Source organism: Haliaeetus leucocephalus, unplaced genomic scaffold (assembly GCF_000737465.1).
Source record: "Haliaeetus leucocephalus isolate CR32 unplaced genomic scaffold, Haliaeetus_leucocephalus-4.0 Scaffold773, whole genome shotgun sequence".
Lineage (NCBI taxonomy): Eukaryota > Metazoa > Chordata > Aves > Accipitriformes > Accipitridae > Haliaeetus > Haliaeetus leucocephalus.
In genome coordinates this window covers 1,812,384-1,839,810 of record NW_010973209.1, presented here as the reverse complement: position 1 = coordinate 1,839,810, position 27,427 = coordinate 1,812,384, and the positions used below count along the sequence as shown (strand labels likewise).

The following is a 27,427-nucleotide window of genomic DNA, read 5'->3' as shown; positions in this document are numbered from 1 at the left end:
AAAACAACACGGAAGGCGATGTTGTTACGTACCATTTGATTAGATACAGCAAAAACCCAACGAAACAAAAAAACCAAACCAAACCTACCTGCAGCTCCAGCTGAGCAGGCAGCATTGAGGGAGAGAAAAATACTTATGTTATGCAATGGACTTTAAAACAGAAGCCTTGACTGCTGCAATAGTCACGCTTCTGCGGGTCACTACGAGGGCCAGCTCTTCTAGCTAGAGTTTACTCTTTACGTAGGCAAAACTCCTTTGAGGTTTTTGCCTCAGGAAACACTAAACAGATCTTCAAGGTTCACCCTGTAGTTAATAACTGCCCAAGGGGAGTTAAAGGGCAAAGATAAAAACCACAGATAATCTGGAAGGTGTTTTGTGACCTTTCATGTTTTCTCAGAGTTGATTAATAATGATGTAATGGGTACTGCAGAGCCACAGTGAGAATGAAATGCTTTTAGCAGAAGGGAATACTTAGGGCAGGATAACAACAGGGCAAGGATTAGAAGAGTAAAAAAGTTAAGGAGTAGGGACTTTTTTTAAAACCTCATCTTACTGTTTGTACTCTTCATTATACAACTGGTTGCATTCCTTTCAGCACGAAGGAAGTGACTGTGCTTTCCAAATCATATCCCTATCCCTGCCATTTGCTTCCTTAGAGTAAAGCAGTCACCTACACAAAGGACATTTTAGGATCAGGTCTGTATGTGTAAAAAAAAAAAAAAAAAAAGCGCAATTTGGAAATGCAGATGTTTTGGGGATCAGCCCACAGACGCTCTGGACGCTGCCCAGAACTGAATTAAAAACAAATGCTCATTTTGGCTGCAGACCACAATGTTCCTCTAATTTGTTACAAGAGTATCTTGAAGGATGCGTGTATCTCTTTTCAATGCTAAGGAGGTGACTGTCATAATTAAGGTCTGATCTCCAAGGAAACTCCATAGGCTGTAAAGCAGAGGCTAAAAAATGAACTGATCCTATTGGGACTTAAACCCTGGGGCACCAGAGATTAGCGCTTCCAGCTAGAATTAAAGCACTCTCAGAGCATCACTGCCCTAAACCTTCGAAAAGTTGAAGCAAGTCACAAAGAATTATTGTTTTTGAAAATTCAATCCTACATGAGTAATAAGGAAGAACTAGAGCTACACAGGTCTCCAGATCATAACCAGGAGTCAAGGCTTTCTACCTGTTCTTTGGAAGTGAATGATGTACTGCTACAGATCTTAAAACCAAATGTTTGCTTGCTTGTAATATTAAGTGCATGTTACTGTAAGAATGTGCTGTGAATAGTTGAATTGAATGAGTGCTCATAGGATGCTAGAGCTTGCTGTGACTTTTCAGTGCTTAAAAAGTAATGCTTACTAGTGTACTACTCTTATCTCAAGTTCCCATTGCTTGCAGTCTGATGCAATATGAAAAGGTGCTATGCAACCATCCATCTGCCATTCTGCCAGTGCCCCTATCTTGAAACATCTCCAGAACTCTACCAAACATGAGCTGCCAGATGTATGGAAAGTTGGGGAGATTTGGAGAGACAAACATGTCACCAAGGACTAAACCACCACTGCACTCCTCTTAGTTCATCATCCATTTGTGATGAACTTCCAGGGAACAAAAGCTAAGCCACAAGACAAAGAAGTAACAGAATTTCTGTCCTTTTCTTCCCACATTTACTGTTTAAGAAGATGTTAAGTTCACATCTTGGGTTCAAAAGTTCAGGGAAACAGGCAACACTTTCTCTTCCCATTACACCCAGGCCTCAACTTTCTACTGAGGAAGTTGTGGCATATCATAAGCAGTAAATACCCACACTCTTTACTGTCAAAAACTCAGCATCTGTCTTTGTTATCCATCCTTCAATACATTCAGTAAAAATCCCTCAAGCTTTTAACATACAAAAATCAAATTACTGGTAGAAACTTGTCATTCAGAGAACACAAGCATTTTGTATGGTTAAGAATTCTGCAGTCTTAATGTGCCTGAGCCAAATTCTTCCTTCAGGATACACCGCTGCCTTTATGGGGTAACACCACCACTGGTCTCGCATATATATTGCTATAAACTGAAAGCAAAATTTGGCTCGACATCTTCCTATTCGGAACAGTTAGTCAACTCTTTTCTAATCCTTTCTCATCCCCTAAAAATGAAGTCTTACCCCCATTGCAGCTGTTCCTTTCTGTAATCAAAATTTTACACATGGAAGAAAAAGAAAAAGATTCTAGGCTAAATAAACCAATCTCACAGCTACACGGCTTCAAGGATTATTTGCTTGAATCATTTCCCTCCCACACATAGTAGAGAAAAAACAGCTCACCCAGTTGACACAAAGCTCAGGCTCAAAGCGTTTGCTGTCGGTACACAAAGCTCTTAGCACAGATTTTAATCTCACAAAGACAGGCAGGTTTTTCTACCCCAAGAAAGGATTTTATCACTAAATATCATCATCATCACCAACTAAGTGGGTCTAAACTGAGATCATGGTTCCTCTTTGGCAACTATTTGCAAGAAAAGAGTTCCGAGAGACACAGATGGTGCTGTGAACAAGTCATTAGTCTGTGCCACGGTACCATGATTCAGCTGGCTGTTTGAAGCACTCCTGCCTGCCAGCTTGGATGGACTGGGTTTCTATGAAAGAATTACTGTGCTGGAATTGAATCCACTCCAATTGGTGACCAGTTCACACTAGCATCTCGTGAGATACTAGTTCTTTACATGAGATTTGTCCTCCCCTCAGTGCAAAGAAAATTGCTAGGAATGAGATGCTTTATTCAGGATTCAGAAATGGATATGACAGTGGAAGAGACCAGCTGGTCCTGGCAGGCAGGCCCGGCATTCTCTGGGTGAGAGAAGACGTGATCCACCGTCCTCTTTGCTTACCCTGATACGCTTCGCTCGCCTCATGTCATCTGCTGTCATGGTGCTCTGCGTAGGCACCGTGCTCTCATCATGCTGCGGCTGGATTTGTAGCGGGTGGTTTTCTGACTGCTGCTCCAGTGCCGACTGCGTCTCTGATGGCACTGGAGTCTGTTCCTGCTGCTCCAACCCATTCAGTGTGGCTTGTCCGGCCTCATCAAACTGCCCCTTGCTGGAAAAATGCAGCAAGTCCTGAAATCGCAAATCATACAACCAGTGATTATTCCCCCCACCCACTGAAAAATGCTTTGATAATACTCAGCAGACAACAAGATTTCTACATATTTAATCACAAGCTATAAACAAAATGTGTCTACACTAACTCTTTCCTACTGTGTTCCATTGATACTCTCAGCAGATCACCTCCACCTACAGCAACAACATTCAGAGCGCCAGGGAAGAAGTGCCGCAGGGAGGCAACTCTCTCGGCCATCATATTGTCTGATCGGACACAGACAATCAAAATGACCCAGCTGTTAATAGCCAAGCAAGTTCTTCTGCACTCATGACTATTACCACTTTAGCCAAAGATGACGTAGCCTGACCTGTGAGAAATTTTATGACCAAATTGAGTAGCACAGACCAGGGAAAGCAGAGAATTTCCATCTCATTGAAATTGTTGTCACTTTGAAGCATTATCATGCATTGTTATGCAGCGTCTTCTCCTTTCTAACAAACTAGCTAGAGTGCTGAACTGGAGAGTGACAAATGAGATGATTATACTGTGCACTGTGTGTTTTGCTATCCAGTTTCCAAGCTCTGCACACTCTCATCCACCCAGCTGCATAGATCACTTACATTTATCACACAAAGCTGTTTTCCTCCTTTTTTGCATTAGGATAAAAGAACAGGGAGGGTGTTGGGAGCAGGAAGCATATGCCAAAAATCTACATTCTTTCCATATAAATTCCAGTAACTCCTCTGGGATGGAATCCTCTCATATTACAAGAGAAAAAACATAGATCCTTACTCGACATCACTTAATGCAACTAAGGAAACTTAAAAGCACAAGCTAGGAAACAGAGCGCCAAAAGTATATCAGCTCAAGGCTGGTACTGTCAAAGCGCAAAAGCAGGTGTGGGAGAAGAAAAACAGGGAGGTGCCAGAAGGAGTGCAGCTGTTATAAACCGTGAATGCTTACCAGATAGAGACACTTAGTAGAGCAATATAACAGCCAAATGTCCAGTCCTGGTCTAGGTGGCAAGTTTCCACACTTGCTGACACTAAACTGTGCTCACAGCATCCTGAGTCTCAAGTTTTCAGGCAGATGAACTTGTGCCTAGTCATTAGTGAGGCGGGCAGACCTCCAAAGGCTTGGGACATAACCATGGGCCTGCTCAACTGTATAGACACACATGAGCTAGCTCTGGGCCATGCTCCAAGCTGGCAGGATGTGAGCCACCTCCAGTCCAGAGGCCATTCAGATACATTAGCATGGGACTGCGCCCAGTAAGCCCTGTCTCTCCAGAGCTAAGAGTTTGGGAACAGCATTATGCTTACTTGTCTAAATGGAGCTGACTTGCATCATGTCAGCTTGCAAAGAGGGTGATCTCGCAACTGTCTACACTTAAGGCAACATTTAGGGCTATTCTGCGTGCTCAGTAAACAAGCAGAGGGCATTCATAGGCAATGTATACATTCCTCCCCCTGAGTCAGCACTGAACCATGATCCAGTGAGATGCCAGAGGAGAATTACCACTCAAGATATCAGCTTTCAGCTAAGTCATAAAACAGAGCCACTGATCCCTTCTGACACCTTTCATAAAAGGACTTGGTGGTAACCTAAGCACGGTCAGCAAAGAGAATTTAGCATTTTACTTAAAAGCATCATATTAGGTCCCTACAGAATATAACCAACAGCCACAAGCAAAAGAACATTCTGCAATAAGTGTGCCTACACGAAGCCCTTTTGTTAATATTAAAACATCATAAAGAATCATAGCTCAAACTGATTTAATTCTACCAGCAACAGTTATAAAAGCAGACTCTGACCTCACGTTCCAGAAAGGACGAATACGAACCTAAATTCCCATTACAGTTTTACTGTCTAAATTACTTTTGTGATGCTGCTAAACTGCCGCAATAACCTATCTCACTGCTAAGTGCTTTGGGATTAAAGTTGCTGTAGCAATGCAAGTGATTTTACAGTTTTTATAGAAGGAAAGTAGCATGCTCCCCTGGCAGAGAATCACAGCTAGAAAACCAAGAATTACTTGGGTATAAGTCCAAAGCACACCCTCAGTTTGCACTGATGCCCCGAATTCTTTTAGTCAAGGGTTTACATCCCATGTGATTTTTTTTTTTCCTCCTCTCCATCCACAAAAAAATATACCTGCGTCCCTTCTTCACACTTCTCGCCATTTTCACTGGTTACTTCCATACGCATGAATTTGGGAGGGCGCCCCGGGCGTCTGCCTGGTCCAAACCTCCTCTTTCCTCGCCCACGACCTCGGCCTCTGGCTCTGCAGAATACATAGTGCTCCAGGTTAGAGACAAAAAAAAAAGATGGATTTGGAATCTCCACTGGTTTTATGCATTCTTTCTCAGCATCACTATTCACCCATTCAACTCAGTAGCAATGGCCTGCAGTAAATAATAAAACCTGAAGAAATTTTGGCAGCAGAAAAATAGGGTACTGGCTGGTATCTATTTATTTTGTGCTTTATGAGAAATCAAAGTCCAGAACACATAGAAATTTATTTCAGTAATTGTGGGACCGAGAAGACTACTGGCTCCTAGCAAGTCCTCTGCCATGGCAACTCTTCTACTTCCAACAGCCCAGTGTATGGTGCGCTGGAAAGCATTTTCAGCTAGATGGAACAAGTGCACAAGGAAGCCATAACACCCCCCCCAAAAAAGGCACTTAGCCATTGATGTCAGGCAGTAAACTGAAGGGAACAATTTTCTGTGTCAAAAAACAAAAAACCAAAAACAAACAAACAAACAAAACCAACCAAAATGCAGCCACTTGCTAAGTTTCAGGAAAAAGAAGGCACCAATGTTTTCTGCTCTCTGATGGATGTTTGTAGATTAAGCTTTTAATAGGTCAGGATAAACTATCTTGACAGCCCAACGAGGAGCCAAAGCACTAGAAGTCTTGTTCTCCAAGCTCTATATCTGCATACATCTGAGAAGCACCAGTATTTCAATATTGTGGTAGTGAAATACTGCAATTTTTTAAGTCATTGGCAAAAAAACAAAAGCAAACCAAAAAAACCTCACCAGTTTCAATGGGGTATTTATTTCCCGCACGCTACTTCTTTTGCAAAGTCTCACACCAATCTGTTTCCTGATGCCATATTCTTACCTTCTGGTGCTGAGACGTTCTCTCATGGGTACCCAAGTTGGTCAGTAAGATCTGTAGGGCAAAGACCCTCCTTTCTGCAAGTTTGGGGAAGCACCATAGTGATATCCAGACAAAGCTAAAGCTTTCAGTACCTGCTGAAGAAGTCCAGCTTCTCATCGTGAGAGTTGAGGTGCTGCTGGAGTTGCTCTGAGCTCATGAAACGACGATTGCACTCATAACATGGCCAGTTCTTCTCCTGCTCTCTGAGAACTATGTTCAATTGGAAATGTCAATAACAGCATTTCGGTCACCACCAATTAAATGCCTCATTTTTTTTCCCAAGCCTTTCTGTCCTCTGTGGGCCATATTTCTCCCCTGAAGGTTAGACAGACTGCAGAATACTCAGCACTGCTCTATTTAGCTTTGCTTTTATCCCCTCTGCACTGTGGCATGACTACAGCTCATCACGGAAAGACAAAAAGGTCACTGGGGACAGTTCACATGGACTATAAACACTGCTTAAAATTCAGGAAGATTTTGAAATTTACCCTTGTATGGAAGAGCACCCACAGGATTGTGCCTCTGGCATAAGTTAGGGGAGGTCAAGAGAAATTTCTCAATCTAAAGCAGTAGCATGTCAGTTTCTAACACACTCAACATGAGACATCAAGTACAGAAACATATCTCTTTCCAGCAGCAACCTAATGCTTCCCAGAAAATGAGGCAAAAGGCTAAATTATTGTAATATTAGCAGGAGATGAGTTAGTAGAAATAAGTCCCAATAATACAGTCTAGATCTGGTTTAACTTTTCTTAACCTAGTGGAAATTTGGGAGCACAATACAGGCCTTGTACTTGAAACTAAGTAGTACAACACCCAGCCACCACACTGCAAAAAAACTGAGAGCAGAAGAGCCTAAGTTACCCTTCCTTTCCTCCTCAGATATGTCGTGGATCTTCTGGTTCACAAACTCTGCGTAAGAGGCAGCATACCACACCTGCAGAAGGAATACAAGATAACAGACCACTAAGATGGAACCAGAACTAAAGGGAATTCATTTGAAAATGGTTTTTAAGCAATACATTTACTTCACTTGCCTCAACCACTAACTCTTATTGCTCCTTTCATCCTCAATAATAAAGACTGTTGAGATCAATATGCTCCCACTGAGGAATAAAAGAGAGCTTTGCTCAGAAAGCATATCCATTTAATTTTAAGGTATAGCCTCCTAATATGAATGTTAGTCTCACACACGGCTACCAGTAGCTCTAAAGGAAGTAAGATTAATCTCTTTAGACCCGACTGTAAGATTGTAAAGGATGGATATCAGCAGAGTACTGTTTCTTGTTGTACCAAGAGGAATGGAAAAGTTGTTAACTTGGGGGATTTCCCGTTTCTTTCCTGCTCTCTTTACATAGAGAATAGGCAGCACTGTTCACAGACACTCATTTAAAAATGTTTCTGAACTTCTGAAGGATCAAAGCAATATGGTCCTGCTTCCCAAAAGAACAATTTGCCAGGCTGCAGCATGGTGGACCCACTTTCGTTATACAAGGAATTTAGGAAGCCTTCAGCAGAGAGAACCACAGAAGGCAGAAAGACAAAGTTTATTAGAGCCTAAAATCAGATGCTCACAGTTAGCCAAGAATTCTTGCATCATTTCTCATTTTATCTCACTGTTTGATTAAAAAGGTTCAACTCCAGAAGAGATTTCTTAAAGAAGGCACAGACAGATTTTCAGCATGAAAAATCTGGACAAGTTTAAACTTGTAGTGGGCCGCAGGCATTTTCACAGCAGTGGTGAGTGGCATTTCTAACTCCTTCAAAGACTCACTAGCAGGTGCGTGTTACTTTGCAGGAATCTCACTAGCTGGACAAAGAAGAAAGCCTGGAGCTCCTACCCTGCTAACCTGTCATGCAGTACAGAAGTTCTCAGCTTTAACTGACTGATCCTCATACTTCAATCTTTGGACAAAATTTATATGAATGCCTTACATCCACTTGGGGAGGAAAACACATTACAGAGCCTAGGTCATTCGCTTTCAATTATCGAACCAATTTTACCCCAAAAGACACTGCTAACACATAAAGCAAGAAAAATGGTGCTTCTACAAGCGGGTCTGTACAGATTTAATTAAAGTCTGGTTACAAATTGGTTTAAAAACTGTTGAGAAAATTATGTTTGGATATACTTAAAATGGATTAACATGGTTTCTAGTGATTCAGCTTAAACAAATTAAGGACTGATTTCAGAGAAACCAAAAAGAATCCTACCCTTAAAAATCAGCAACAAGTGTATAAGCAGGCTTTTGCCCTGGTTTAGCTAAGTGTGTTTAAAACTGGGTTTTTTTTTTTAATTGATGAAATTTACATGCAAGAAGAGATTTGAAGAAGAAATATTTCCTGATAACAACATTTTTTGGTTACCCCTAGTTCCCCAAAAGATGTTGAAAATGAAGGCCATCTCACAGCCAGCCACGCTGCTTTGAGCTCAAAGTAATCAATACAGTTTTAGAGGGAACAAAAAGTAACTCACAGGGAAGTCACAATATCCTTTATCATTTTCCACATGCAAAGTTTCAAAAGTTCCAGGAAAGCCAAGTAAAGTGAGAGACCATATTCGCTTAAGGCACCAGAAAACAAGTCAAGGGCACACAGGACTAACTGGAAAGGGCATCCAGAACTAAAAAGAATAAGACTGCTGCAATAAAAATTAGATTGCATCAGCAAAATATATGCAGTGTAAAGCATGACAGTGACAGACAAATCATTTACATACTTTTATTTGAAACTTCCTCATTTTATACCTGAGCCAAAGCTCATTTAAAATCCCTAAGTCGGTGGCTAACTACTTACTGACTTCAGTGACATTTGATTCAGGCCATCATGTGCTTTATCAGGGAAAAAAGCCCTAAAGCTATTTACAGCAATCATTTCTGGCACTTGGAGATGCATTTATTAGGTAGCAACTCTAAGATTTGATTTCATCAGCAGAAAAGAGAGTCACAAAACATGAGCAATGCCATACCTTGAGTTCCTGCTTGGGCTCCACGTTTTTAATGGTTGTGTAATAAATATGGTGGCCGTACTGATAGGCTACCAGGTTCTGCTCCAGATGGTTTTGAGCAGGACGCACAAACATCATCCAGTTACAAAGAGCCTCGCTAGAAAGTTCAAACCACAGGTCCTCTTGCAAATCTCTGTCTTTTCTGTCACCCTTATCAAGAGAAACCTGTAGCAAAATCCAATTACATGTGACTGTAACTGCCTGGCAGCAGGTTCAAAAGAATTTGAACTTCTAAAAAAAAAAACCAAAAAAACCCCAAACCAACCAACCAAAACAAAACAAAAATCCCAAACAAACTACTATGCCCATGCAACTTTTACATTACGAAAAGCAACGAAGGCATAGCTAACTTTCCTCTCTTTGCTAACAAGGAGCCAGAAAGAGGCAGCACTTCAAAAAATACTTAAAAACAGGTAGAGATTTAACTACGGAGACACGATGGACCCTTCCATGGCTTTCTAGAGCAAGAAGCATTCATTGAAATGGTCAGGCACAGTACTTTATATGTGGCTATGAGGCACAAGAAGCTGTAGCTTCAGTAGGCTATATGGCATCAGTTGTCAGATGTTTCTAACTGGCAGACCGACTTCTGCTTTCATTTCTTGACTCATGCCACTGCCTCAAGCTGGGAGCAGCACTTCTTTAGCTGAACTTCTGTTGGGTTACTAAATCTGCCTGCAGTAACAACTTTCTTGTCAGACACTGACCATCAGAGACTAGCGCTCCTAAGACTGTCAACCTAATCTCCAGCAAATAAGAACCAATTCCTATAATGAAACCAGTAAATAAATGGATGAAAGTCAGTCAAATCCATTATACCTCCCGCCAATGTCTTGGCATGAGGAATGGGAGAAAAATCTCTCCTCTCCCCTCCATCTTGTGGGGGAGAAGAAGGAAAGGGGAAGAAAAATATCTTTAACTTAAGTTACAGCATGACACAAAATAATGGCTGCAAAACATCCTTAGATAGGGCTGCTATTTATATGTCCAGATGCTGCTTCAGCCCACACAACAGCGATTCACAGCATTCCACGCTATGTGTCCTATATATCATAACACCATAATGCCTTAATATTCACCACGATTATTGTGTCTCCCTGAATAACAGAAGATTTCAAGCCAAAGCAATCTGGGTACTTCTGAGTTACATTCAGAGATGGAAGCAACAAAAGAACACCTCCAGTGAAGTAACTGATCAAGGCAGAGCAACAAACTCATGAAAATCAAAGCTTAAGCACAAATTGATCCCTCTTCTTCTCTCGCCCGCACACCCTTACCTTCAAATGGATATAGCAGTCTTTGAGTTCAGTTTGTCTAACCAGGGGTCCTTCCACAGGTCCAAACTGTGTGCGTTTTGGGATACGCCTTTTGGAGAACACACCTCCCAAAAACCTGTCTATATAGAGCACCAGGGGCAGGCTGGCTCTTGCCCTGGTCAGCACAGGCCGGTTTGGGATCGGATGCAAAGGTCCGTGTTTTGGACACACAGAGGGATGTGCATTATTACACTCTTCACACCCTACAACACAAAGTCAGAGAGGACATGACTGTCAGGCAGACACTCACGCACCAGCTCAGAAGAGACAGTCTTATCTCCCTCTAAACATCTTTGGCTCAGCTGTGGGAATATTTATTCCAATAGTCTGTCTACATTTTAAAACATTAGAGAGGGCAGCCTCCCGCAAAATGAAGAACAAAGCAGCTCAGAGACTCCACCTAAGACACAACCTTGTCTTTTCAGTAAGGCAGCTCAATATGTGTCTACATTTCTGGGTATAAAGGGGTTTACTTATTACTGCTAAATTCTGAATCATTTTTGGCTCCATGTACTAGAGGGCTGATGGAAGTGAAAAAAAAGGGAGGGCTTTTTCTACATACTGCTACGTACTACTTCATATGCTTACACAAATCATTGGGATCAAAGGGTCGAGGTGGATCCGGATCCCATTCATCCATGTCAGTGTCTTCCCCATCTTCATCTTCATCTTCATCATCATCATCTTCCTCTTTTGCTTCCATCCTTCCCATTTGATTCTGCAGAGGTGCTAAAGGGTCAGAACCATCCACTGCCTCCATAGGAGGTAACACCTGGTTATGCACCGGTAATGATGCCTGAGGAGAGAATTCACAAACAATCAAAATTGATTCACAAAGAAAAACACTCTTACAAAGATGAGCAATGAGGGTTCTTGCTAGTCTACCCTTTCTGCTTCCTTTGGTAATGGAAAGAAGGACAAGGGAAAGTAAAGCGACATGATAAACAATTGCTGAGGGATGTTTTGCATCGCTGCTGCTGACAGCCTCACTCGGGACAGCTCTATGTCACTACCTAGCTCTACCCTGTCAAAGACTGACTTCTCAGGAGAAGAAAACAGTATCAGAAGTTCTGGACCCTCACAGAAAGTCTGAAAAAGTCCAGGCTCTGTGGAAATTATCTACAGCCTAAGGCTGTATTTTAACTTCTGTACAAGTGAGAGAATCCTGCACTTTGGCACATGATCTCTTCTCTCCTATCGTGCAATCAAACACACACAATCCCCGGAGCACACACACAGAGATCAATATGGGATGAGATAACACAGACACTAGATATAAACTATGGGACATGGAGGACAGTTGAGGGCATTGTATTCTTTCACTAATTTTAAAGTTTACCCCTTTCTTTCCCTAGAAAAAAAGCAAAAAAAATAATTGAAGTGCACTGTACAGAATATTCCACAACCCATGCAGGCTTCTCAGGTAGAGAACAAGAAATACTACGCGCAGTAAAGCTATCTTAAAAGACTGGCAAAGAGACCCAGTGGATGTTGGTCCTATATGACAATCAGCATTACACCTTCTGTTAACTTTGCTTTTCAAAGCTGAGAAGAGTATTTTAAAGGCAGCTGCTCAAGACAGAACAATCTGTAGAACAAGTTTCTCTGTATATTAAATACACTATCTCTCCTAGAAAACCCCACACACATTCCATGGTGAGACTATGAAAGGCAGTACAGATCTGTGCTACAGCTTTCTCCCATCTCCTCCCATATCACTCAGACATGTTTCATCACCTGAGACAATGGAGCAATGAAATCAGTGTACTCGTACATTTAAAAGAAAAGGGTGCCTGGCAACTTACTCTATCTGCTTGTGGACCCTGCTCCAGAGCCATTTGCTGGGGGGATTCGGCAACGTTGCCGAGCACGGACAGGTTGGTGGGATTCATGCTCTGAGCAGCAGCAGGCAAGAGCACAGTTACCTAAAATTATAGGCACTCATTTTAGCACTGCATCATTTCCATCAGTCACTTACATACGGGCAGTGCCCTGCATGCAATGCTCCCTGGAGTCCTACACTAGGTCAAAAACTGCAACATTTTAATGATTTTTTTTTTTTTTTTTTTTTTTTTTTTTTTTTTTTTTTTTTTTAAATTTTTTAGGGATGATGGACTTGGACAAAACCTGTAGATCCAGGAACAAAGGGAAAGGCTTCAAAACTCAGTCTAGATTTTGCAGCTTTTGAATTTCCTATCTCGCACTTTTGGCTTTAAATTAAGGTCCTACACAGCCTGGGTTCAAACTATACTAAAAACAGATGCAAGGAGCTCTTTAGCTCTTGGTAAAACCAATGATCTGGGGTCTTTTTCTCTTCTATCTCCAAATTTACTAGGTTTTTTTTAAGGCAGAAAGTAAAGAAGGAAAAAGAAGCATCTCCTCTTTTTCTCTTTCTTTTTCTCAAGCGAACCAAGATCCATTATAAAAGCAAGATGGTGTATTGGCCTCATTGGAAGATCAAGCCCTCAAATGACAGGATTCCAACAATGATTTTTTCTTTACATTATTTGGTCACACTATACATTTTTGGTCATTTTCATACTCTTTTTTTTGTGTGGTAACAAGAAAATGAATGTATATTACCATACTGGTCCCATCCATTCAGCAATTAAACAAAGCAGAATTAAGATCCTAGGAATCACCTTTCCTCTCTTTTGTTTCCTGCTTATCTATACAGGAGTTTGCACCGTTATCCCACACAATTTTTCATCCTTCTCTACAGCTGACATCACGTGGCTTCTAGTTTGTGCCTCTGACTGTTAAGCAGCTTTTATGCTAAAACTAAAGTCCCTGTCCCTCTACAGAGGGCTTAATAAATATCCAATAAATCTGAGAACAGCAAATTGTGCCAACAGTGAAGGAGCAGACAAGAAAATCCATAACATAAGCAGATAGTCTTAAAACTTCAAATCTAGTTGTTTTGTTTAAAGAGGTATTAAGATTAATTTATGAAACTGCTTAAAAACTACAGCAAAAAGACTTCAGGGAACCGTGTGACAGTGAGCAGGAAACTGCCAAGACGACAGCTGAACCAAGCTGCCTGGTATTGACATTTCTGATGCCAAGTGGCAACAGAAAAGGCATCATTATTCAATGGCACACCTCCAAGTCTGCCAGCAATGAGAGGTTCATGCAAGCTTGGGTCTATTTGTCCCTCATATTAGCACTGCCTACCACTAATCATACGTTAGACCTACCCTTACTTTTACTTCCATGTCAGACACTGCAAGGAATATAGGCATTATTTTTAAAAACCTTTCAATTTTTTTTTAAAAACAAAGTTTCTTTTGAAAGACAAGAGGAGCTCTGATTATTATTTTAACATCTGTTGTCAGTTCAGGGATGTCCCACATGAAATGCTGATGTAAAAACACCTGCAAAGGCAGGAGCTGCCACAACGAGGGACTAACCATTCACAAGCAAATGAACATCTCTGCTGGGACTGCTGTCACAGACAGTGTTGGAAGGGAGGACAGGCTGAGGACATGCAGACAAGTGCTCATGCCCTTGATACTCAACATGGGACAGTAACAACACACCACCTCTGCTGTCAGAGTGTCATTTGCACTGCACATGTAAGTAATCTCTACTTTTAATTAGATTACATATTTATTTGTTAAATGAGCTTTAAGACAATTAAATAGAATTTGGGGGCTTCTTAATGCAAGGAAACTGATGTGGCAAAAAATTCCAGAATGACACTCCAAATACTCCGGAGAACTGGAAGAAAACAGGTAACACCTTTACTGTGTCAGTCATACCATTTCCTGCCTGTGCCTCAACAGTTTAGAAGGTATTCTTTTAGCAAGAAGAAAATTTCTTTTCAGTGCACATTCAACCCTTCACTCTGCCCCAAGACTGTCAATAAATATGCATTTTAATGATTGCATTAGTAATGATTCAGATCTAACATGTCAATTCACATGTGCCATTAAAGATTCACTGAGCAGTAATGATTTTAAGCTTCTTTGACAAGCAGAGAATTTGAACTAGAGATCTAGATCTGAAAGCACCTACACCTGATTACCACAACGCAGTCCCCAAAGATACGAGTAAAAGTTAACAACAAAACCTTCCCATCCATGATAAGTGAAAAAAAGAAAAATCATCAAAACTTTATAAACACGGGCTCCAATTTTATTCTGTTCCTAGCCCACTTCAGCACTGGCAAACACATCAGAGCTGGGATGCCACGGTAAGGTAAGGGAGCCAGTAACTGAACTTCTTCAGCTTTTACAATTAATTTCATGTGAAGTCTCTAGTAAACCTAGAATCTGATCCAAAGTTTCTATCCCTTGAGAGCCTTTTATGGACTTAAAGGCATTTGGGTCAGAATTTGTATGAGGACAAGTGCAAATCCAGTCTTTCCAGAATGACACATTAAAATAAAGCCAGCCACATCAGCTTGCTGACTTATTTAAAGGGACACTGTTGAAAGATTTTTCATTATATCTGGGGCAGTAAATTAGTATTTTCATTGAACATTAATTAAAAAGAATAAACTCAAACTCTCTTAACCGTTATTGTCATTCATGCACAAGCTAGCCAAAATAATAATGGCTTGTTATCATCAGCTTTTTGCCCTTGATCCCTGGGATGACAGTACATGACTGAAGATTGCCATTTGACAAATCCAGAGAGAGTTTATTACACTCTAGCACTACAACAATGTTCCTTTACCTTCGGTAACAACTTCCTTACAGTTTCAGGCCCAAGGAAAATAACGTCTTTCTTACCTGCTGGGTGGTGGCATCCTGTTGGACGTAAGCCACTTGGGACGGATCTGTAAACAGAGTCTAGACAAAGTGAAAAAGGCTTATCAAACCAGCCTTGGGGTTGTTTACTCCCAGCTCACACAAAAATTACCCTGCCACCAAGAAGTGATCCACATTTGATCCTTTGCTAACCTATAATGTGCCTATTGCCACCACAGACTAATTCAACTTACCCATGTGAACCTACATTCCTAGAGATTAAACTAAAATTAGGTAGTGCTCCATAAAAAGACAATATATTTATGCGGCACTTTTCATCTATATAACTGAAGTACTTCATGGGATATTTTTTTTTTTAATATAGAAATAATTTTGTCAGTTGCTGATTTGATAAATTCTACAGAATGAAATTCAATAGCTGTGTGAAAGCTAAGTAATACTTGAGGGCAGGACAGAAGATGACTATTAACTTTATCTTTCTGCAAATTCACAAGACAGGGCCTCAAAAGAAAGCATGCAGATATCAGGCATATCCTACATGTAAATTTGATATGGCCAGGTCGCTGGTTTTTTTTAATTTCATAGAAGACACGCCAACTCCAATATTCTTACAGTAGCCTGCAAGAACAGCCCTGATGGGAGAGCTTCCCCCTAGGAAAAGCAAGACTTAAATAAAAACTAAGTATTGACTAAGGTCAGTCTTGCTTACTTTGCCAAAACTTGAAATATCTGAGCTTGTAGCGGTCTGGCTCCAACAAAATAAAGCATGGCATAATACAAATTCCATTAGCGCTTTGGTAATTTCATCTCAGTTGCACGATAGCATCTTAATACTACACCTCTTTTGACAAAATGATAGTATTCAGAGTTTTGGAGTTACTTGGTCGGTGACTTCCTGGGAGACACCCTCTCAAAATCTCTTATCCTCTCAGAACATCCCACCATGTATCAACTGTTTCCATGTAACAGCTAAGAACTGCACAAGAGAGGGACCACACTGCACAAGGCTATGCCAGCATTGCTGCGGGTGTCAACTATGTGCACTTTGTAGCATTGCTAATCTGTCCTGTCAGCAAAGACACTACAAAACATTCTCGACAAAGCGTGCCTGTTCCTTTTTTTATCTTTCCACACAGAGGTACAGATGCATACTATATAACCCCATATAAACACATGCTGTCAGAGAACAAAAGCTACTTGATATAATTATGAAGAAGAAAAAGAACCTAGGTCTATAAAATCAACAACTTCTCTGAAGACACTACAAAATTAGACTGAATACACTGAGATCCCCTGCAAAAAGACATGACTGATATTGTAACTATCAATTATGAGAACTGTACTATGCAAAACAAGGACTCTTCCAGAAGACAGACCCAGAGATCGCTCTTTGCTTTTTAATGAATACAACAGAGGCAGAATTTCTGAAGATATCCGTGTTTTGGAAAACACCCTTGATTTAATTGTAATCTCATCCACCTTCAGTGAAATAACCAGCATTTCATCATTCATAGCCTCGGCATCCTTTCATGATCACATTTGAACATCAGACAAATGAACAGCATGAAGTCCCTGTTCAGCAATGGACAGATAAAAGCATTAAGAGCAACTGCCTGCTATTTCCCAACCATATCACTTGGCTGGCAACTGGCTTTCACCTCAAACAAGACTGTTTTGTTTTCTAGGTGCCAAAGTGGGGTGGGCCCAGAACCACACATGCCTGCGTAGCTTCCACGGGATGGATGTAGACGAGCGTGTGCTCGGAGGTGTCCACGGAGGTGTAGGAGGTGCCATCCGCCGTGTAGACAACCTGCTGCGAGGGACGGTCCTGCTCATCACTGTACACAATCTGTGCCACTGTCCCCCCCTCAGGGACAAAGTGCACCTGGAAGAAAAAACAGATCCTGTACTGAAACTTCTGCAGTCATACGCCTGTGGGAAACAACACAAAACCCATCGGTTGCAGAGGTGCCTTGGAAAGCAGAGAGCACCTCGTGTCTCAACTAACTAGCCGACTGTTTTGAAAAAACACATTTAAAATCTCATCTGAATTATGCTAGCAACACAGAAATCTGGACATAACCTACCATCGGTTTCTGGTTTTACTCTGCATTTTAACTCAAGACCTGACTTGTGTAAAGGGCACCTTCTAATACTTAGTTCTTGAATCACACTTTGGAAATTTGTAAGAGAAAGAAAGCTCAGATATGAACTAGTGTATCTTTGGGATTTATTGGTATATTGTTTCCCTTTATTCTCACACTCCTTTCTGGATTTATGATAATTAATTCATTCAGCTAGTTCTTTAGTTGGAGGTAATTTCTTCTGTTTGATGAACAGCTAACAGAATCTATTAACTTTGATACTGCTGCAAGTAATAGTATTGCACCTATCATGAGGAAGCAATAGCATATGTTAGATTGCTTCTCTGTAGTATATACATGCCGTATCAGTAGAAAATTCAACTATTTAAACAGAGAAACATATAACTGAAAACATTAAGCAATGATTCCAAGGACTACTGGAACAAGTTATGTCTAGGGCGGCAGTTTAAATCCAAATAAGTTGATTTTGACAGAACATTATGATCACAAATGATGATCAGTGGCCTACCTTAAACAAGCTAGAATACTTAATTCCAGTGGCAACAGGAACATGTTTATCTTTTGATACCCTTTACATGCTGAAAACCATTTTCAGCGCATGGGAAAAATAGGACAGTTAGCAGGAAACCTAGTTTTAGTATCTATATTCATATTCACACAAAATGTTTGCACATAAAATGATGTCACAGTTACATATTTTATTTACTTTGTTCCACCTTTTAGTTCATGCTTCAGAAGACACCTGGTGCTCCCCCACGGATGCTAAGTGCTGATTCTGTACAATAAATCCTCATGCAAACACTACAGTAAGGATGCATGCAGTGTTTCACATTTGGAGACCACTCTGCAAATACTAATTAAGCCTTATAACTGCCATGTGCAAACAACAGTATGGTTATCCCATTGTATAGATAACGGAACACAGGCCATTGGAAATTGCCTTTCTTGGCAAATTTCAAAGCTGGAAATTACCAGAAGAGTCAGAATTTCTCAGCTTGTGGGTCAAATGACATGCAGCACCCTCTTTATAACATATTCGAAAGAATAAATCAGTTTACAGTCTTCTAGAAATTCTCAACTGCATTGTCTCAGAGACAGAGGGACTAGCTGCATACACCAGAATCTGACTGTATTAGTCACTAACGATTAACATATCTCCTTCCCCACTACTGGAAAAAATTATGCATATTACTTTCCCCAAGGTCCACCCACAGCTCCAACTGATTCGACTGATGCCATCAAAATGGCCTGCCACAGACCACAGATTTTGTTAATATTCATTCATCTGAATACCCTTTCGCTTTCCCACATAGTTATACATATATTTGGACACTGAAAACTTCTATAGCCACTGGCTGGCTTCATTTAGCTCGCTTCAGATGTCTGTGTACTCACTGCTGCAGTTTGCGCAGCAAACTTGCTGAAGCTTTAATCCGAAATCACCACAGACATGCTTGTATTTCTCCTCAAATGAAAGCTGAGTTTTCAGACTTTAAGAAAGGGTTGAATGGGAATGCCTGCTTGCTAAGCCACCGCACCGAGCCCAATTTGGTCTGAGCAGAAACCGAGAGCTCTGGAAGGCACTAGTCACCTGAGCAGTATTCTGTTCCTGCTCAGCAGAGTCAGCCCACACCTGAGGACTTTCATCTTTTGAGTCCATCTCCTCTCTGCTGTGGTGCTCCATGGGGATAGAGATCTACTGGAGGAATGTCTGGCTGAATAGATTCATCTGTTCACTGTGTTTCTACTTCCAGAAGACAAGGTGATCTTCAGTAACATGGCTATAAAAAAAAATTAAAAAAGAAAAGACAGAGATATTATAACAAGTGTGACACACAGAACGGAGATATGAGGTATTATCATCAGCTACTGCACTACAGGAACACACTGCCAGAGTAAAGCAGGCTTGGCTTTACGAACATGTGCATTTTCATTTAGCATGCTCAAGTTCTGCCGTATAATACTTTCCAAGTCCTATTAAGGAGGAAACAAGTCAACAATTGCTACAATTGCACTGAAGGATTATACTGAATGCCTCCTGCACTGAAGGATTATACTGAATTCCTTCTGCATTTCTTCACATTGTCCTTCTGGCACCTACAGGACCAGAAATCAATACACGATGCAGAAAATTCACCTTAAGCTTCCAACAAGAAAACACTATGTTCAGAGATGCATCACCAGTTTCTCAGTTTGTCTGAAAGAGGTTTTATTCAAGAGCCAACTGGCTTTACATCTACAGTCAGCTTTCACCTTGTACAAAACTGCAGTCCCAGTTGATATTCAGGCAGCGTTACAACAGACAACTTTTAGAAAAAGAACAATGAAACTTAAACTCTAATTCACGCGAGCCCAAAGATCCTGACAAATTGCTTCCAAGCTAGGTTTTTTTCACCTCACGCAATTTTATTGGGGCCTCTCAATCTGCCATTGGGAATCTCAGAAGTGTAATTTACAGCTCTGGTGATTGGTTTAGTCAGTGGTTCAGCACCTTCCCAGTCCTTCGTCTCTAATGTCATATTAAATCACAGGCCCAGGAATTAGCATGAGGCTGAGCCTATTTCATTTTTCAGCTAGTCCAATTAACTCTATTTTATACCGAGTGCCTCGCTGGGCTGATCCAATGCCAGTACCCCGTCTGTGCACCAGGAAGAAAGCAGAATGCTCCTTGCTGACGCTTTCATTCATTTGCATTTTAAATGCAAATTATTTTAGTCATAATTTGTTCCCATAAATGCTACCAGTTGGCTTGTCATTGACAAACTAAAAAAAGAAAAGGAGGAAAAAGAAAAAAAAAAAAACCAGCAGCAGGCACTTTCTGCCTTCTACTAATTTTGCCAGCAACGAGTAAGCTCTGCAGACCTGAGCACTGACTGTACCACTTGTCCTGGCCAGAACATATAAATCGATAGTACAGAAAAGTCTCAGGCTAACGTCACTGAAGTGTATGGGGGGGGGGGGAACAACCAAAACCGGAACATATGACTTTCACATATACAAAGAAAAACTGTGGGAAAGATATTTCTGGGCATCGCTAGACAGCAAGTCATGGCATTATTGGTGACTAGAGCCTAGCATTTGCTTTCTCGTGCTGAGCCACACAGTACACGTGTGCCACGTCGTCCCCCACACAAGAAGAGACTGAGAAGCAGTGCGATGGCTGTTCTCACTTACTATTAGACCCATGCACCATTAGGTTATGGGAATAAAGGGGCAGAAATCCTATTCCCATTAATATTACTTGATACAAAACATCCAGGAAAAGGACTGAGGAGAAAAGGAAAAAAGAAATACATGTACCTGCATGCAACACTTCAACTAGAGGATCTCATTAGTATGGAAAAATGAACTTCAGCAAGCAATTAGGACCAATAAACACCAGCCTTACTCTCCAAGTGTTGAAAGCCAGGGTCATTTACAAATAAATATTATTTATTTATGTATTACAGCACACACAAGCTGATATACAAGTAAATATCACCCACCCCTACATAGCACTTTTCATCCATCTATCTCAAAGCTACTTGCTACATTATTAAGGATTAATTCAGGGATTTTTCTCATACCTAATCTTACCACTCTCACTGAACTCCTCACTCATTTTATCAGGTATACAATCACCAAGGGGTCTAGAACTGCTTGTGTGAAACATGACAGCATTTATGTCAGTAACCTAATCTGAACAATTTTTATGTAAAATTAAATGCCTACCCTGTTGATATTCTTTGGCTGGTTTATCCCAAACAGCTCTTTTTCTTGACTGTCATTATTAATCAAGAGCCAATTCAGGTAATTGCACTAACAATAGCCAGTAGTTTAATCAATTACCTAATTGCTTAGAAAAATAAAAATAAATACTAGAGGTTTCAAGTTTGGGTGGTTTGGGTTTTTAAATTATCCTGTTAATAAGAATGTAATTAAATTAACCAGTGATTGAATTAAGAGAAAGGGACGGTTCTGGCTAATTCCACATGGTGCAACAAGTAGCAGAATTTCTGGCTGACCTTCCCCACAAGCAGATACTGAAGGTCTAAAGGAAGATGCTGACTCACTCCTGCAGACTCATTTTGGCACAAATAAAACTTACAACTTGAGTGGAAAGGAGACCGAAGGGTTCAGAAAGGTCTTTAATAGACAAAACTGGACACTACGATTCATATCTGCAAAAAAAATTGTACCAAAAAGTCGGAAAAGAAAGCAGAAGACAGTCATTTCAAGTTTTGCCATGGTTCTAAAGGTTAGCAGTAATCTCAAATCTCAGGGAAAAATGCAAGGTTGAGCCAAATTCAGTGGCTCGGTGGTGCCGTTTCTATAAATGGTACTGTTATTGCTGTTCTTCACAGAAATGAAAAAAACTCCACTGCTCAGCCTAGCCAATTGTGTAGCAACAACAATCAGACATTATTAGGAGCTTCAGGATTTGCTGATGCTTTCAACTTCCGTACTTGAAAATACATCCTAGGATCTGCCCCTCTGGTATGCATTCCTACCACAGACTGGATTTCTACAAACTCTCATAATTTCTATCATCACCAAAATACACAGAAAAGCATGTTTCCCTGGAAACGTGGACGTGCTGAGAAGTCAGTGCAAGAGCAGGCAGGGCACATCCCAGAGAGGTCCCAAGGCCAGGCAATAAAGACGGCCCAAGGCAGGAGCAAGCATTGAAATCTAGCTGGTACAAAAGCCAATAGTGAAACAAGACCTGCAGTTAAGGTCAGGAGCTGGAAAGCAAGATCTGGTCCAAAGTCACTGACAACAAAACCGCCAGGAAACACAAACACCCGAGTAAGTTTTCTAACACTGATGACAGAAAAGACCGAAATAACTTTGCTCACTAGTCCTCCATAGGATGCTCTCCCTCATTAATCCTGCATGATCTTATTTTCTTCTTTAAATCCCCCTCTCAATACCCATTACAGCTGTGACACTGACATCCACAGTGCCTCGAGATTTTAATGATTTCCCTGTGGTCTTCTCTCAGCAGAGATGTCTTGCTGCACAAGGAAGCGGCAGATGTCCAACTCAGCACATAGCCACAATATTTTTTCAAATTAACTGCAGAAGAATCGTGATGGACAAGTTGGCGTATGTGGCCTCTACACTAAGCCTGTTAGTAATACCAGTTTGAGAGATACAAGTAAAGAAAATACTTATTTTCTCAAACGGTCTGGCTGGAAGCTTTGTTGGTTTTTTTTAGCAGAAATACATGTGAAACTTTGGGCATAAGCATTGCCAAACAGCTGGCGTGCAAGGGAACACTCTCTGCTTGCTCTCCGTACCATTTGCCCACGGATTATCCTTTGCAATTGTTAATTTTTCTCCCTGTATCTCACATGCATCAGACATTTTCAGACAAGCTAAATGCCGAGGCAAGTACCTCAATGGGAATGTTCTGCAGTGTCCAAGGGGACACACACACACATACACATTATGAGACCCGTCACCCAATATATCAACTGCAATCCTGTCACCACCCCAATGCTTACATACAACTTGATAAGCGTCACGCACATGAGCGAGAAGCAATGCCAACACGTGAGATGCTAAACCATTTACAGAAACTGTGAAGACAGCCTTTTCCTCCCCAAAATAGCAGGCGTGCCTCACCCAGTCCATGCTGGGTGATGACACAAGCTGAAATGATAACAGGTATAAATATATCCCAGTATCACTCCAGTACATCAGAGTGGCAAGGTAGTGACAGGGTGCAGTGTGTCACCATATATATATATGTGTGTATCGTGAATCAAGAACCCCCACAGCTCCCATTACTTTAAAATATCTACTCCAGTGGAAGATAAGCTCGTTCTGACTTGTGTTTGCTGGAGCTCTGAGACAGCACCCATGGGTGCTGCCCTTGAACTCCCTAGAACTTGCCGATATTTTTCACAGGTAGAAGCATGCTCAAAGTTAGCAAGTGACACTAGCGCACCGCTGCGCTCATCTCTCAGCAAGACTTATCAGTGCAGGAACAACCTGGTGCTAACCACAACTAGAAAGCATCCGATTCAGAGTCAAAGCGCGGTCAGCAGACAGGCAGGGCAGGATGAGTATTCTCCTACGTGTCCATGCACTCATAATATCCAGCTGTCTGCCTCATCAGGTAAGTGCAAGCAAAACCATCACCTCTTCAAGACAAAACAGGTTCCTTTCAGTACACCATTCACATTTACCTTCCCTTTCTCAACATCCTGTGGGGACCTGCTGGTGTCAGAGACCTATGGCCTTCCTCTTTAGTTCTTGCCTTTTACATCTAATCCAAAAAATCTCATTAATGGTGAAGCTTCTCCTCCGCAGCTCCTGATGCGTGGAAAGCACCTTTGTGTCATTGTCTGAACAGTTCTTCAACTTTTCAGAAATCTCACTTGAAAACTCCTTGACGACCACGCTACTCTCTAACCCCTCTCTCCCGTTCCTGCAGCATGTTGATTTCTCTGAAGCTGTATTATTAAATGAGCAGCTTTCCCCAATCACTGCATTCCCCTCCGGAGGATGAGAAAGCAATGCTCAGGGGCAAAGTGCCTCTGTCCAACAGCAAGGTCCTCATTAGCCTTGCTGTCCTCAGCAGAAGACACCCCACCCTCAGCCATCGCAGCACCCGCGCCGTGTCACCTCATAGGTGCGCCTATGACCCCTAACACCTAGGGAATGCGAGCGCAATGGTGCTTTAAAAGAAATCCTCCAATAACCCCAAAGTCACTGTTGGTTTGTATTTGGCGTGTAAGAGTTTTTGAATATAGTGAACTCACACGGTGCTTCAAAGGAAAGCTCAGCTCTGAAGTTCAGAGAAAAGCACGACCAAAACAAACAAACAAAAAAAATATCAACAGTAACCATATTTTCTTGGCATACCTGCTATGAAGGAATGACAATTTCTTTCAATGCTGGGATTACACAAGAAGATACACAGACAAAAACTCTGGGGACTTCATCTGCAGCAACCTCTCCAGGTCTACTTAAGGCCATTCTGCTGAGAAAGCACCCGAGCCAGTGACTGCCGAACATTCATTTTTGTCCCTTCTCTGGGATGAGAAGAATGGGGGAATATTAAAGCTGGGCAAGGGGAAAAGTCCACCTCCCTGCTCAGCGAGCCATAAAGCCACTGCAGTATCTCAAATGAGAATCCACTTTACAATAATGGCGCATAAAACAGCTAATGTGATTTACTCCCCAGTGTAAAAGAAGCTTGCATATAGATTGGGGTTCCCTGCAGCAATAATAGCAGGGGTTATTAGCTTAATCCTTTAAGTACTGAGCTCACTGACCACTCTTTTTCACCGCCAACCATATGCAAGGACAGCAAGATTGTTGCAAAAGGGGGTTTTACGACTACAGGTCTTCCTCCAGCTTTTAATACAAAAATGATTTATTATGCTCAAAAGGAACATCACATATGTCTGCAGAAAGCTATATCCCACACTTAAGTTAATTACCTCAGCTTGCCTAGAAGGCAGAGTCGGTGCATTTCCTGAGATCCCTTGGCAAGAATACGCTTTCATTGCAGCAAGAAGGTTTCTAACCTCATTGAGGACTGAGTCACGACTGCCGTCTCCTCCTCTGCATTCTCATCCATCAAAAGCGCATATTGTTTCAAGGAACCCTGGCTCTGGTGCCTTTTGGCTGAATGTTAATAATCAGGTAATATATAACCACAATATTTATGTTTTACTGGTGAGTTAGCAATGGAAACCATACACAGGGCTGGGGCAGCAAAGATTATTTATTTCCACAAAAGGAAACCTGGCTTCAATTTATTTAGTCCTATAATAAGTAGAAGAGCTCAGCCAAACTCACTCTTTACTCAAATTGTGCATAATGAATCGATCTATCTACGTCCTTATGGCACAACTATCATCAAAGCAACAATGAGCTGGAAGAGATCTCTTAGATCTTCAAGGCCAGTCCTCTGCTACCACGTCCAACATGTGTCACAGTCCTTCTCCTAAAGGGACAGTGCCTGAACACTGAAGGTGAAAGCATGACAGTCTATTGCAACTATTCTCTCACAAAGTATCAGATAAGTAGCTGAAAGTCTAACTGTTTCTACTGTAAAATACAGGAGATAATCAAACTTGTCTTTTTCAGAATAGCTGATTCTCGGAAGGACTACAGGCCACAGAGAACAAATTCGGCTAGCTGTACTTTGAAACAGGTGGGGACTTAACATACAGTGCCAGTTAAGGGCTACAACACAACTTCTATTTCTGTGTGTTTTACTAGCATGAAAGAAAAGTGACAAATAGACCCGACCTCCTGTTTAAGTCAAAACAAAATTCACAATACTAAAACAGCCCCCATAATTAGCTACATTTATAAATCAATTAAAATTCAGTTTGCACAGCTGACAGCAGCTGCAGGTGGTCAGAAACACACTTGAGGTAGCTGCCGACTGCAGAGCAAATTACCATAAAAGAGCTCATCCAGGGATTTTCTTTGCAGGTTAGCAGTAAGGGTGCCAGAGGAGAGCAAGTGACACCACATACCCATTTCTCTCCAAAAACAAACTGTCGATTTTTCTATCGGATAATAATAACAATTACATCAACATCTCATCCTATAACCAAGGTAATAAAGCTGCCTTCATTTTAAACGCCTAATACACAAGAGAAGCACGCATATAGCAAAGTGCCAAAAAGCATCACCATTCGGGAGATAAGTTCTTCATTTAAGGACTGACTAAAGAAATACACCCTCTTACATTTTTTTTTGCCTAGAAATGAAGGCATTAGAAGGCTTGAGACTACCAGTTATTTTATTTCCGCAAAACACGCAAAGAACCCTCTAGTAAAATTAGTTATTAGCATTTCATCTTCTAACTTAACCAATAGAAAGGAGGAAAACAAAAGAATTCTTAAAAATATAACAGAAGAAAGCCAAAGTTCAGGATAGTCTCTATTCCCATTAAAGCTCTGAAAGACAAACATTGATACGCATCTTATAGACCCCCAGCTTTGTGCTTGTTCATTCTTTAAAGCCCGCAAGAACCATGACTATATCAGTAACATGGGAGACGGGTTGATGCAGATACTAAAAAGCACATCGCAAATACCGACCATTCATTTCACTCTCAGGACTATGAAGCTCAGCAGCCTAAACCAGGTTTTTAACTCTGATCTACAGATCCCTTCTGAGGATCTGCAATGAGCAGCTGAGAGGCAAGAGGTGACCATGCATAGCTTGAAATGTTTCGTACAGGGAAACTAACACTATAAAGGGCAAGTTGTCCCTTTAGGATAAGTAGTTCCGAAAGGCAGAGCACCAGGACCTCATTTTTCCATTCCAACTTAACGATTTAACAAGCTCCCATTAACAAAATTTTAACGCAACCGTGGCACAGGATGGGGGGACAGGGCAACTCAACACCAAAACCTGGGTCTCGAGAGGTCTGCAAGATCAAACAGCCACGTGCTATAACGGTATCTCAGACCACAAGAACGGCCTTGTCTGGCAGAGGCAACCACCACCACCACCACCAAGACCAACGATCGCGGAGCGGTGGCAAACACCACAGCTGCCGCTTGCAGAAGCTCCTTCTGCTCACACACGGGCCTTGCCCTTTCCTTCAGGCCCTCCACGGATGGAACCACCTCCCGCAGCTTGGACTCAGCGGCAGGCCCCAACCCACCAGCCTGGTCCTGCTCTGCCCTTGGACGAGCCTATCCACGGGGCTACCACCTCCCTGCCCCAAGCCCCAGGACCAGCCAGACCTGAGCTTTTCCCTGCTGGGGCCCATCTTGGTGCCCAAAGGGACCCCCCCACACAAGCACAACCCTCGGCCAGCGCTCCCCTCAGCCCAGACTGCAGGTGTGTGTCCCCCCGCTACCCGCTCCCCCTTATATACCCTCCGCGCCCCACCACCGCCACCACCAGCAGCCAATCAGGGGCGGGGGTGCGACGCCCCCTCCCCTAACTAGGCCAATGGGAGGCAGGGGCGCGAGGCGAGCGGCCAATCAGGAGGCGCAGGTGCCCCCCAGCCCGCTTCCCGCCACCGCTCCCCAGTGTGAGAAACCACCGCAGCCGCACCC

The 27,427-nt window shown here is 41.8% G+C and overlaps 1 protein-coding gene across 4 annotated transcripts in view; it reads right to left on the bottom strand.

Annotated features, from left to right (window-relative positions):
* The window catches only part of PRDM10 (PR domain containing 10), a 37,250-nt gene extending 14,853 nt beyond the window's left edge, over positions 1 to 22,397 (bottom strand). For 2 of the 4 annotated variants that reach the window (XM_010581396.1, XM_010581399.1), the window contains exons 1-12: positions 21,404 to 22,397; positions 18,991 to 19,180; positions 17,015 to 17,179; positions 15,316 to 15,375; positions 12,385 to 12,504; positions 11,168 to 11,375; positions 10,541 to 10,782; positions 9,225 to 9,428; positions 7,121 to 7,193; positions 6,349 to 6,466; positions 5,243 to 5,372; positions 2,875 to 3,102 (exon numbers count right to left, since the gene is read on the bottom strand). In XM_010581396.1, the coding sequence (XP_010579698.1) occupies positions 2,875 to 3,102; positions 5,243 to 5,372; positions 6,349 to 6,466; positions 7,121 to 7,193; positions 9,225 to 9,428; positions 10,541 to 10,782; positions 11,168 to 11,375; positions 12,385 to 12,504; positions 15,316 to 15,375; positions 17,015 to 17,179; positions 18,991 to 19,083 (1,641 nt within the window). In that variant the 5' untranslated portion in view covers positions 19,084 to 19,180; positions 21,404 to 22,397. The remainder of the gene's footprint in view (positions 1 to 2,874; positions 3,103 to 5,242; positions 5,373 to 6,348; positions 6,467 to 7,120; positions 7,194 to 9,224; positions 9,429 to 10,540; positions 10,783 to 11,167; positions 11,376 to 12,384; positions 12,505 to 15,315; positions 15,376 to 17,014; positions 17,180 to 18,990; positions 19,181 to 21,403) is intronic. The other 2 variants (XM_010581397.1, XM_010581398.1) reach the window with 2 other exon arrangements.
* Positions 22,398 to 27,427: the final 5,030 nt, after the last annotated feature.